General features: G+C 55.2%; 1 protein-coding gene across 1 annotated transcript in view; it reads left to right on the top strand.

The window, feature by feature from the left end:
* The window catches only part of LOC116964527, a 37,164-nt gene that overhangs the window by 11,839 nt on the left and 12,202 nt on the right, over positions 1 to 13,123 (top strand). Inside the window, exons 7-14 of the mRNA XM_042807538.1 lie at positions 287 to 388; positions 947 to 1,069; positions 1,296 to 1,388; positions 1,776 to 1,868; positions 8,430 to 8,604; positions 10,743 to 10,797; positions 11,848 to 11,979; positions 12,614 to 12,935. Of these exons, the coding sequence (XP_042663472.1) occupies positions 287 to 388; positions 947 to 1,069; positions 1,296 to 1,388; positions 1,776 to 1,868; positions 8,430 to 8,604; positions 10,743 to 10,797; positions 11,848 to 11,979; positions 12,614 to 12,935 (1,095 nt within the window). The remainder of the gene's footprint in view (positions 1 to 286; positions 389 to 946; positions 1,070 to 1,295; positions 1,389 to 1,775; positions 1,869 to 8,429; positions 8,605 to 10,742; positions 10,798 to 11,847; positions 11,980 to 12,613; positions 12,936 to 13,123) is intronic.

The raw sequence follows: 13,123 nt of genomic DNA, 5'->3' as shown, positions 1-13,123 counted from the left end.
TGATTGATTGACATTTTTATAGAATATAAAAGTTTCTTGGGAGCACTTTTTTTATGACAAGGTTCCATTTTTAAGAGAGAATGTTTAATAATACACTGTACCAGCGGGCACAGAGCCCTTTCCAGCTACTCACACTAAAGAGGGGGGTCAAACCCCGGTCAGGGATACCCCACGGCAGCATCCCGGGTGGGGAGGGGCTGCATCCCACTCTGGGGAAGGGGTGGGGGCTGGGGTGGGACGTCACGGGGGTTCCCGGCAGTCACCCCACGCTGCTCTGGGTTTCTAGGGGGGGAGCTGTGGAGGTGGCTCAGCGCCTACACCTGCGGGCTGGTGTGCGTCGCCTCCATCCTGGCCAGCACCGCCGGGATCCTCTGGATGCAAGAGGAAGGTAGGAGGTGGCTGCAGGGGGGGGGGGGGGGGTGTCGGGGCGCGGGGGGTGCAGACCCCACTCCTTTCCCCCGTGCAGGTTGCAGCAGAGAAAAGCAATCCTTGCTGTGCGAACCATGTGGGGTGCAGACCTCGTGGGAGGTGTAGGGTCTTGGGGGGAGGTGGGGGGAGACGGAGGGGGAGGCAGTGCCCCGGAGGGGGGGGGGGGGGGGGGGTCACACAGTTAAACACGTGGGGATAGACCCTGTCTGAGCGACACGTGCCTTCCCCGCGTGGGGGCTCAGGCAGTCGTGGGGGCCTGGACCACCGTATGGATTACACACCCACCCACCCAAATAATATCGTTACTCCCCTTCGCCCAAAGCCCTTTTTTTGGTGTTAATTGCAGAAGGGCTGTTAAAATGATCAAGGGATGAGGAGGCTCCTTGCGAGGACAGGTTGGAAAGGCTGGGAGTCGGGAAAGGGTGGGACAGGGGTACGATGGGCGGTCACGAAATGATGAAGGTGGTAGACAGATGCAAGCGCTGCCACTCTGTCTTGTCCTGTGTGTTTTTTCCAGGCCCTTCTATTGCGATCATATTGCCAGAGATCGCCCTTACGTACGTGATCGTGGTAACCTTCCTGGTCTCCGCCACCGTGACCTTCCAGCCTACGAAGCTCCTCCAACTGAAAAGCAAAACAGGCAAAATGTTTTACCAAGGGTGGCAGGGAGGGAGATAAAACTGCTCCACGGGGTTTTTAAGTTGCCCCGAACCTCCTCCTTAGCTTTTTTAAAATGAAAACTTTATTTCTGCTTCTGTGCTAACTCAGGCTGGTGGATTCCCCGCCAGCCCGTGGGTGAGGGCAGAGCCCCCGTCCGCCTCTCGTAACACCCATTGACACCCCTTTGTCGTCTTTCTCTCGTGCAGAACAGCACACGATGGGTTACGCTGCTCCTGGAGGAGTGGTTTCGGTGGTGCTGACGACCAGCTTCCTCATAAAGAACATCCACCATCGCCACGGTGAGAGGGGCTGCTCCCCAGGATTTCTCATGCTGAGGCCAAAACTCCTCCACACTATGTAATCCCGATATCCCTTCAACTTGGCCATTCGGAGTTAGACCTGCTCCAAAAAAAAAAACAAAACAAAACAAAACAAACAAAAAAAAAAAAATCCGACAAATCCGGACTTTCAGAGAAGTGAAATCTCTGCCAAACCAAAGCTAGTTTTCAACACACGCCTCCCTTTTTGGTTTGTTTTTGTTTTTGTGGGTTTTTTTGGTTTTTTTTTGTTTTTTTTGTTTTTTTCCCCTCGTGTGCATGCATTCGCGGTGGCAATTTGCCCTCCTCCTTTCTCTCCCCCTGCTTCGGACGGCGTTTCGTGCCGACGCCTGGCTCGCCTGACCCCAGAAGAAGGATGCACGGAGTTCGTGGACGTGACCGCCCTCACTGTCAGCACGGCGGCCGTGTCGGCCCTCCCGCTCCTCGCCATCTTCCTCTGCTGTAAGTCTCCCCGCTCCTTCATTTCCCTGCCCCTCCGCGTGCCCTATATTCAGCAATCTGGTTTCCTTCCGTCCCCACGCGATCAACCAGCCACGTGAATTATTTAAAAATTGTTCGGCTCTTGTGATGACCCCGAGATCCCCCCCCCCATTGTCCGTTTCCCTTCCCCGGCGAGCCCCAGACACCATCCCCTGGGTGCAACATCCCATCCTGTGCGGTCAGGGTCTCTTTTTCTCCTGCCACCCAGAACAGACTTGTCCTTTCGCAGATCACACGACTCAGGGCTGGCTGAAGGAACGTGACTGCAGTTGGGCAGACAAGGCCAGGTAGATCCTCTTGCCACCTTTTTCTGCGTAAATTCATACCGTCTTGAAAGGAAAAGAGCAGGATATGGGAACCCCCCTGTGCCTCGTTTTAAGTCCTAGACCCCAAGAAAGATGCAGTCCGGCGCTGCGCTCCCAGCCCCTGATTTCCCCCTGGGTGGCTCTGGGGGGACGTCCCCACCCAGCAAAGCTCTTGAGTGTCTGCTCAAACCTCCCCACAAACCTCTCCCCCCCCCCCCCCCCCCCCCCCCCCCCCCGCCGTGGCCTCCGCCTGAAGCCTTTAAACCTTAATTCCTGCCGGTTTCGTGGCAGCCCTTTGTATTCCAGCCATGCCGGGGGTGCCTTTGGGCTTGGCCAACCCGCCTGCCTTGCGGGGGAATGCCCCCGGGGCATCCCATCCTCACGGGGCCTCAGCCAACTTCTCTTTGCCCCACCCAGCCAAAACCACCCCACACCCCCCCCACCCCCCCACCCCCCCGAGATACAGGGGAGCCAGTGTCGCACCCCCAGGCGTCTGCAGGGGCTTGGTGTGCCTGCGGCTCTGCCGGGTGCAGGGGCAGGGCAGGGTGGGCACAGCAGAGCCCCCAGCCCGCACATCCCACCTCCTCTTCCTTCCAGGTCGCCCGGCGGCAAGGCTCAGCCCGGCGGCAAGGATGCCGTTTCTAGCTGTTAGCGGTCGGTCGGGGTGTTTCTCGCTTGGCTGAGTCAACTCAATCTTTGTCGGGGGTTTAATGGGTTCAGGGCTCTCGGTTTTAATGGGTTTGATCCCCTGCGATACCTGTAATAAACGGCAGTGACATCAACTCATTTCTGCCCTTCCTTTTCTTTTTTTTTTTTTTTTTTTTGAACACAGAACCCGGGGGGGGAAACCAGATGCGCATTTTTTTCCCTTCAAAACCAGGCCTTAAAGTAGAGAAACACCTTTACAAATAGCTACAGAAGTCTCTCTCACCAGTTTATCACAAGAATAAGGCCACAGCTTCTTTTAAACCCATGTGGGTAACCAAATGCACCCACCCCACCCTTTCCCAACTGCCACGCTTGCCTTCTTGGTTCCCCGGTGCAGATGATGTCAGGGCATATTTTTTGGGGGGGGAGGGGGAGTGTCAGGCTTTCTCCCCCTGAACCCACAGGTCTGGGTGCTGCCTGTCCCCTTTAGTATGGGGCAGCATCACTTGGGGACCACTGTCCCCCCCCCCCCCCCATGCGGCTGGGGGGGTGCAGCAGCTGCTCTGAGCCTGCTCTTTAATCTCTTTGCTCAGATGCAAATCACTCTGGGCGAGCCCTGACCCCGGCGGGGGGGGTGCGGGGGGTGTTGATATTACCTCCTCCACTCCCAGGTGCGTTTTCCTGCTTGCAAAGAGGGGCTCGGCTGGGGGGGGGGGGGGGGGGGTGATGGGGAGGGCAGGATCTGGAAACTGCCTGCACTTCGGGGCAGGGGGGTCTTGTTCCTTGTGGTCAGCAGGAATTTGAATCCTTATTAACATTTTTTTTTTTTTTTAAATTTTTGGGGCGGGTTCTTCCTTGTTTTTTCCTGCCTGAGCAGGCAATGTCGCATCTGCATCTCAGTGCTGCCCCCACCCGCCCTGCTCCCACCCATCCTGGATAGAGAAACAACAACTCCTGGGCCTTTAGTTTCAAGAAAATACAGAAAAATCCTGTTACCTTCAGCAGGAACCCTACTTTTTGTGGACCCCCCCTCAAAACAACCCGACTTAGGAGGAGCATGCAACTGAAGATCAGGAGTTAAGTAAGACGGAGATATAATTAAAAATATACATTAAAATCAGAAGTGAGGGTTTAGACTCTGAAGACGCTGTGGTTTTACCCCACGGCTAAGCAACTATTTGTGACAGGTTTTAGCTGTTGGGATACAGGGAAACCACGATTTGTAGCTTAATCTCAGATTGAGTGTTCAGAATCTGGCAAGTTTTCAGGCACATCAAGGACCACGGAGGTCGTTACGGCCTTTGACACCAGCTAATTGCACAAAGCTAACGAGGCAGCAGCGGGTAGTGGGAGACAGAGCAGCTCAGCTGTGTCTCGGGCAAAATGTCCTCAGCCCTTCAGGATGCCAAGGTAATATTCAGCTTCTTGCTGGTACCTGAGAGCACCCTGCTTGGCTGTACTGGAGAGCACAATTGTATTAGAGGTAGGAGTTAAGAATTCACCCATTTCCATGGCTTTGTAAAGTTTCTTTTCCAGTTCCACCCCACCAGGTATTCACGCAAATGCAACTGAGCCCTGCAGTCCTGGAAACCTCAGGGCCAGCCCGAGGGGAAGCACACACAAACCCACCCACGGCTCCTGCCCTTTGTAGAGGGAATTTTCTCCCCTTTACAAGCTGTGTCACAAGGCTCTCTAGTTAATAATGGATGGAAAGCCGTTGTGTCACAAGGCTCTCTAGTTAATAATGGATGGAAAGGAGCTTTGCTGAGGGGCAGGGGCTGTGTTTGCACATCTCTGAGCCTTATGTTCTGCTTTCCTGTCGCCCCATTAGCAGTGAATGCAAACTGTAGGCTCAGTGTTTGTTTAGCTGTTGTCAGCTAACACCGATTTTTAACCATTAAGGTTAAAAAGTGTCTGATCTAATCTAGCCTGCTAGCCTAGACATGGGGAGGATGCCTGGTTGCCCAGGACCCTGGCCAGATGGCTTTTGAGTGCTGCCCATGATGGAGACTCCACAAGCTCCCCGGGCAACCTGCGCCAGCGCTGGGTCGCCCTCGCAGTAAACCAGGATTTTCTTGTGGTCGGATTGAATTTCCTTTTAACGTGTGCCCATGATGGGCCTGTCAGTGGACACCACTGAAAAGTCTGGCTCCCTCTTCATTACAGCCCCCCTTTCGATATTTATCCCCCTTGATGAGGCCCCCTCCAAGCCTCCCCTCCTCCAGCCCCAGCTCTCCCAGCCTCTCCTCGGATGAGAGAAGCTTCAGAACCTGAACCGCCTTCATGGCCCTTTGCTGGACTCTCTCCAGTAAACCCACGTTCCTCCTCCACTGGAGAGCCCAGAACTGGGCCCAGCACTCCGCACGGGGACTCACCAGCGCTGAGCAGAGGAGAAGGGTCACCCCCTGCCCCCCGCCCTGCCGTGATGCTCCTCCCAGCGCAGCCCAGGACACTGTTGGCCACCTCTGTTTTATCACATGTTGCCAACTCGTGGCCAACAACACGGTGGCCACCAGGACCCCCAGGCTCTGCAGAGCTTCTTCCCAGCTCTCCCTGTCCTGGTGCCTGGGGCTCCCCAGGGGCAGGACTTGGCAGGTCCCTTGTCCCCTTGTTGAACTGCGCAAGGTTCCTGCAGCCTGTTGAGGTTCCTCTGGATGGCAGCATGACCCTTGGGTGTACCAGCCGCTCCTCCCAGCTTTGGAGCCATGGCAAACTGGCTGAGAGTGCACCTTGTCCCCCAGTCACCCAGCAATGAAGATGTTGAACAGGACTGGCACCACTACCAGCCCCTGGGATGTGCCCGTAGTGACAGCCCGCCGGGCCTGGCTGGTGGTAGACTGGTTTGGGTGGGAAGGGACCTTAAAGCCCCACCCAGTGCCACACCCTGCCCCGGTGTGACGTGCGGAAACAGACTCCACAATCTGATAGATTGTAAAGTAGGTATGTTTATTCAGCGCTGAGGTTCACAGGGGATGACTCCTCCTATTGTGAACCCAACGTGTGATGCTGTTACCTAAGATTTATAGAGCAAATGATTACATATTCATAATATTTCGCAATACGCCTATACATATGCAACACCTATCCCCGCTTCGTATTATAATTAGCATTTCCATAATCTCCTCCTAGTTGAGTCTGCGCAGTGTCTTCTGGTGGTGGTCGTGGGGGTCTTTGGGGATGAAGTCAAGCTCCTCTTCCTCCTGTCCGCTCTGTGACCCCAGGTTTTGCGCAAACTCAGTTTCTTACTGGCTGTTGTCCAAACCGCGGGTCTAGTTCCAACCGGCTTAGTACTGATAAAGCCTAGAGAGCTCACCGTGTTTTACAAACTGTTTGTTCACTAAGCAGAACTGTTAACCGTTATCTAAACTATTTCCCTTGAACTATTTTCTTTTGTTATCCCCTTCTTGCTATTATCCCCTTCTTGCTATTCTCATGTTAACCCTTACATCCCCTGTTCCTATCTTGGCCCTGTATCAGGTGCCCCCAGCCCCGTCCAACCTGGCCTTGAACCCTTCCAGGGAGGAGCCGTCCCAGGAATTGGGTTGGTTTCAGCCAGTTTTCAACCCACCCCGCTACTCATTTATCTGACCTGGAGTCGGACGGCTTGTTTCTGAAGTCTCTAATGAGAGACGGTGCCAAAAGACCAGAGGTCCCAGGGGATGGGGACGGGCTGGAGATGGCTCCCAGAGCCGCAGTGTCTCCCGTGGAGTGGGAAGCTGCAGGTCCAGGTCCCTGCAGAGGTGGCAGCGATAGAAGCGGCTTCAGCTGCCCCCGGTCCGAGAGACGCGCGAACCCCTTCCCACAGCGTTACTCAAGCCACGGAGTAGCTGGTGCCGTACTGGGTGGCTTTGGGTGGGGGCTGAGGGTTCCGGCACCTCCCACCCCACGCCTGGCCCCGGCTCGGCTGGCGGTCCCCACGCTTCGGTGAGTGTCGCGGGGGGGAACCCGAGGCTCCGTGACGGGGGCGGCTCCGGGCTACAGCCCCCGGCGGTGGCTTTGTGGGGCCGGGGAGATGAGCGGGACGGGGGGACCGGGGGCTGGAGCGACGGGAGCGGGAACTGGAGCGGTGGGAGCCGTGAACTGGAGCCAGGGGACCGGGTATTGGAGCGCTGGGGTGGGGACTGGAGCGAGGGGGCTGGAGCGAGGGGACTGGGGACTGGAGCGAGGGGACCGGGGACTGGAGAGAGGGGACCGGGGACTGGAGCGAGGGGACCGGGGACTGGAGCGAGGGGACCGGGTCCTGGAGCGAGGGGACCGGGGACTGGAGCGAGGGGACCGGGGACTGGAGCGAGGGGACCGGGTCCTGGAGAGAGGGGACCGGGGACTGGAGCGAGGGGACCGGGGACTGGAGCGAGGGGACCGGGTCCTGGAGAGAGGGGACCGGGGACTGGAGAGAGGGGACCGGGGACTGGAGCGCTGGGGTGGGGACTGGAACAAGGCAACTGGAGCGAGGGGACTGACTGGAGCAGCGGCGGCTGGATTCTGGACCCGTGGGGCTGGGGACCGGAGTGATAGGGGCCAGGTACTGGACCCACAGAGACAGGGACCTGGAGCGGTGGGGCTGTGGAGTGGAGTGGTGGGGGGGGGCAGATTCTGGACCCGTGGGGAAGGGGACTGGAGCGATGGGGATGTGTGTTGGAGTTACAGAGACGGCTGCTGGAGCAATGGGGACAGAGGGATGAGGTGGGGGCCGCTGGGATTCCCCCACCCCTCCGGCACTTCCCCGCAGGGCCGCAGTCGCTCTCCCCCAGCAGGAGCTGGGCTCTGCTTCCCAGGGTCAGCTCTCCCCTCCTACGCAGCCTCAGAAATATTAACTAAATACTGGCAGGGAGGCAGATTCAACGGAAATCCTCACGGTGCTGTTTATAGAGCTCCCAAACAACCCGCCTCTCCCTCCCCCACCGGCCCCACCGGAGCTGGCCACGCTGCTGGCAGCGGGCTGCTGCCTGGCTGCAGCCCCCCGGCACGTCAAGGAGCTCCCCAGGGCACTTGTGGTTGAGGTTTGGTGGCCTCTTGCACGTGCAATTTCGGCTGCCCAGTCCCCCAAGCTTAATTTTATACAAAAGAGCATTAGGCAAGGGCAGGGTGAAGTTACAGAAGTCTCTGAAATAACTCATAATTCGTTAAGGTTGCTTGGTTTGTTTAGTGGCGCACTGTAGAGGTTTATTTAGAGGTGCAGTTATGCATAAAGCTGCTTTTTTTTTCTAGAGGAGTGTTACACCTGCTCCTTTTTTTTGGTTACTCTCACTTCTGGGTTGAAGCACGAGTGAATCTGTGGGCCTTTTATCTTCTCACAGTTAGTATAGGCCATGAAGAACCTTCACGACCGTCCTGCTGTTTACAGGGCCCTTGCGGTTTCAGATGAATATATTTTTCCCTTCCACTCAAATCATTACCTCTGAGTAGTATCTTAGAGTTTCGCTCCTTGTCATCGGTCGTAGCAGCCCTCCTGTTTCCCTTCAGTCGTGTTTCATATTTGCTAATGTGATATTTAATATTTCAAAGCTGTGGGGATGACTTATCATAGCATCATTTGCATCTTTTTTTTTTTTTTTTTTTTTTCCTGCAGTACCAGGAAAGATCAGAGATTCGTTACAAGGACAGTTATTATCCATTAGCCAGGCACAGCTCCCGCTCGTCCCTCCTGCTGCTGTAAGCTGCGGGGGGGGTCACACAGGGGGGGCCGTGGCACCCTCCCACAGGATCCGGCGCTGCTGCGCTCGCTCGAGGAGTCGGATCTCCAGGTAAATGTGGCGTGGGGGGCAGCCCCCCTCCTGCGCGGGGCCAGGCCGCCCCCGCAGCCCCCCCAGCCCTCGCCCTTTTGCCGGGGCTGATAACGGACCGGGGCCCCTCTTTGCCCACCCTCCCCGCTTTCCTGCGCGGGTGCTGGCGAAGCGATAACGCCGGCGGTTCCCGTCCCCGTGCCGATTGCCTTCGGTGTCACCCCCCTGCCAGCCCGCCACGGGCCCCTTCAGCTCCCTGCAGATGTTGGCAGCTGCCAATGCCTACTCTACACGCAAACCGCCAGAGGAGGAGGAGGAGGAGGAGGAGGAGGAGGAGGAGGAGGAGGAGGAGGAGAAGGCGGTTGCAATACGGGCGGAGAACCTTTTCGGCCCCTCTTGCCCCTCTCCAGCAGCAGGGAGGCCTCTCTGCCGTTGCCCACAGAAGGCTGATCAATGACCCTGGCAGCCCTTAAAGCCTGGAAGGGCGTTGTAGTGCTGGGGAGGTTCCCTTTCCCCAACACAGACATTTTTTTTGTTCTGGTAGGTGGTGCCTTAGCAATAGCGTAGCTCCAGTTCAGATAATGAGCTCCTTTTTTTAGCTGAAAAACAACTGACGCACATTCCTACAAAGGCCTCGATGAGAGGCTGAAGTGCCTTGGATGTGCTTCGCAAGTTCCACATGCGTGCTTGTCATGAAGAGCCTAAGATATCTATTAAAAAGATCTCTTTGTAAAACTCCGGCAGGCTGCAGTGTCTTTCTGTTTCAGTTTTCCCACGTGGATTCTGTAAAAATGAAAGATAACACAGCATAGCAGCAATCCTAAAAGCCAAGGAGAAAAACATGACAGCCTTAAGCACCTCACGAGTCTGATTCCTCTCCTTGTTCATGCAAGATTCCGCGAAAACTTCTGCAAATATCCGCCCCTTACCAGAAGTGTTGGTTCACATTTACAACGGCCTCTCAGACTGCAAATGTTCAACTGTGCCAATGCCCTGTGTGAGATGAGAGATTCTCTTCACGAGATAAAACAGCCAGCGTGACCCCGCCGTGCGGGGGCATCTCTCCACCCCGAGGCTCTCCTCCATCTCCCCGGGCGCGGAGCTGAGGAGCCCCGCTCTGCTGGGGGGGAAGGATGAGGAGGGGGGGACTCATTTTCCAAAAAAACAGCAAACTTTGAGCCGGAGGTGCGGTACGTGCCCTCCTTCCACATACGCTTTATTCTCCATCCCCTGGGATAACCCTTATCCCCTCTCCATAGGCACAGGGAGAGTGGCGTGCCCAGCTGTGCTGGGTGGGGAGAAGGGAATTTTCACACTGATTTGGATTTGCTTGGAAATCCTCCACCGCTGAAGAGCATAAATAATTTTTCCACGGCTACTTTTCTTATATCTTTAAAACAGCCCTGTAAGCTACCGAACAAAACATGGTTCTCATTTCCCTGTAAAAAGCCATTTCTTGACCAAACTTCAGAGAGCAAGAGGATACCAGCAAAACCAGCCAAGTGGTCACTAATTTTAGCACCACAACCCTTCCATCTCAAACCCTCCTCCAGAGTCTCGGGCGTTTTGCAAAGGGAAAGAGGATAGAGTCTTCTGCTTCTTCTCCAATTCTAATTAGCCCTGTTTGTTAACAAGCAAATAAAATACCAGCTGTGAGGAAATCCTCAACAGAAATTACAGGATTTTTCATGAGCTCCACGTACCCGCTGACCTAGGAAGAGCACAATAAGGGGCTTGTGTAAGACCCAAAGGCATTCAAATAATCATCTTCCTACACATTAATGTGACTTTGCAGCCTGCAGCAGCCACTCTGTCCCAAAGAATGCGTTTTTTTTTTTAGCTTCACAAAAGCTAAATCACCCTTAACTTGGGTGATTTTTCCCCAGTACAGTGTTTCTTGAATTACTTTTAGCAAGGCAAAAACCAGGGACGTGCCGTTGGCTCCTCTGGTGGGGGGGACATCCTGGGCTGGAGGTCTCTGTCGCAGGAGTGACCATGACAGCTCCTGGCTGGTTTCTCCTCCCTTGGGTTTTGGGGTTTTGTTTTTTTTTTAATTTTCCCCTTCTTGGGGTTGGGGGCCTGGGGGGATGCTTGGCTGGCTCCAGGAGAGCGTGCTGGGCACGTGGGCAGCTCCGTGGTGGAAACGGCTTCTCTTTCAGATTCAGATCTGCTGTTTGCTGGAGTCCCCGAGGGAAACCTGGATGCTGCTGGGAGGTAATGTCCCCCCGAAGGGAGCTCAGCCTTAAACACACTTTTGCCTCTGGTTCATAAGGCAGCTCCTTAGCCACTGCCAACTTCAGGCTGTTTCTAAAATAAAACACGTCTCTAAATGAGACCATCTTGCCCTCGTCCAGGCCCAGCTGAGGCTGATCACAGGGCAGTGAAAACCCTTTGCCAAAGAATGGTCCCACTGTGCCCTTCCCCGCTGTCCTCCGCCCCCCACCCTTGCTCCAGAGCCTTGCAAAACCCAACAGTGAATGCAGTCCCTGTTGTCCAAACGCTAAAGCTTCCAGTCTGGCTCTGCAAACCAGTTCTGAGCACCGGTTCTGTTCAAGCGATGCCCCATCGCAAAGCGTGTCGGATGCTGGCAGATTGTTCCCGAGCTCTCTCATGCCCACCCACTGCTGCGGTGTGCGCTGCAGTCTCTGTAGCGAAGAAACAGAGGCAAAAGGTCGCTAAAAATAGTTGGAGAAGACCCAGAGAACAGCAGCCATAACGATCAAGAGCTGGCAAGGAGGGACAGAAAAGTCTGGGAGCCCTCAGGTTGGAGAGGAGGGGATGGGAAAGGGGTTGGGATGGTTTCAAAGTTGGGAAGGCGCTGCGTAAGGCAGATGTGGAGCCCATATTCCCTCCATGCCACGCAACAAGGGGCAGGGCTGCTCGAGGGAGTGATGAAATGGGTTCAAACAGAGAAGAGAAGGTGCTTGTGTAGGCGCTGGGGTGTGAGCGTGTGGCTCCTGCTACCCTGGGAGGCTGTGGAGGTAGTTGCTAAGTGCTGATGGGCTATTTCATGGCCAGCAGATGCAGAAATAAATACTAAAGGGAGCGAGGCAGGATTGTCCCTGCCGGCACTGTAAAGCAGCAGCACACGGGCAGGGTTGCAGGAAGCGGCCAGGCACTCTTGTCAAGGCGATGCCGGGTCCGTGGGGGGCACGGGGGGAAGGTTGGGGGGGGCTCCCCCATGACTGCGCTGAGCACCCTTCGCCCGTCCCAGCCCCTCGCGTGGCAGATGCCGACGGCGCTTTTCCCCGGTGTCCCTCGCAGGCCCGTCCAGCATGTCTGGAGCAACCAGCCCAAGAGCACGTCGCGGCGGGAGGAGCTCGTCCCTCGTGCTGGTTTGAAAGCGTCCGCAGGGCTTTACCATGTCACCCTGGCCGGCGGCGGCCGTCGCAGGCTGTGAGTCTGAAGAGGGATTTGTGGCGGGGGGCTCGCATCGGCCGCGCACCTAGCTAAGTGGGACCACCAGTTTTGCAGGGCTTAACCCCCCCCTCTTGAGAGGATGGTGAGGCTGAGGCTGAATTCGGCCGTAGGTTTTAACAGTGTTCAGAAAGGTCAGCTCTCAGACACTGGTTATTTAGCAGCCAGGACTGCCTAGTCCCAAGGAAGTTCATTTCAGAGCCTGTTTTCCAAGCAATGCTCTTCCTTTCAGGTGACAAGGGAGCAGCTCAAGATCCAGGGGTGAAGTTGCACAGATTATGGTTCCTGTTAGCAACTCCTGATGTGCAGATAAACCCCCAAAAGTCCAGATTCCCATCATTTTCATCCCAAAGGGCAAGGAATTGTCTTAACCAGCTAAGAAGCATTTATATAACACACCAACAGAGATGTTACGGTTTTTATCACAACGGCGGAAGGAAATCAGACATGTGGCATGGCATGCTTCAGGAAATCAGTTAGTAACTTGTGCCGAAATAAAAAAAAAAAAATAGGATGTACAAGCAGATTAAATTGCTCCTTGGCTTTTGCTTTAAAACTAACCCGTTCTGCTCCGGCATCTCTCCTATTTCCAGACCTGTTGCTGGTTTTGCAGGGGTCCTCCACAGTGGTGGAAATCACAGAAAGAAGAGTTGCAGCTGAAGGATCCTCCGTACTGATGTACGCGCCGGATATCGAGAATGTAAACTTCACTGAATGGGAATACATAGGAAACGGGACTCACAAATTCATCCTGCAGTACTATGCAGATCACCAGGCTCCAACCATTTACACAGCTTACCAAGACAGGGTGGTTTTCAACCCAGAGGATGGCTCAATTCTCCTGCAGAGGTTGCGAGAGGCAGACAGCGGCATCTATAAAGCAACCGTCGATCTGATGCAGGATAAATCTAGGACAACCCTCCTTGAAGTTATCAGTAAGTCAAATGCCTCGAGAGGATGGTTTTTTAGATAAAGATTGGCCGGTCAGTGCAGCAGACAGGCCCACCAAATGGCAATCGGGGTAGAGTTATAGAATTGTAGAGTGTCTTGAGTTGGAAGGGACCCATAAGGACCATCGAGTCCAACTCCCTGCTCCTCGCAGGACCACCTAACTCTGAACCAT

Source organism: Tyto alba, unplaced genomic scaffold, assembly GCF_018691265.1.
Source record: "Tyto alba isolate M040663 unplaced genomic scaffold, T.alba_DEE_v4.0 Super-Scaffold_5, whole genome shotgun sequence".
NCBI lineage: Eukaryota > Metazoa > Chordata > Aves > Strigiformes > Tytonidae > Tyto > Tyto alba.
This window is presented reverse-complemented; position numbering and strand designations above follow the sequence as displayed.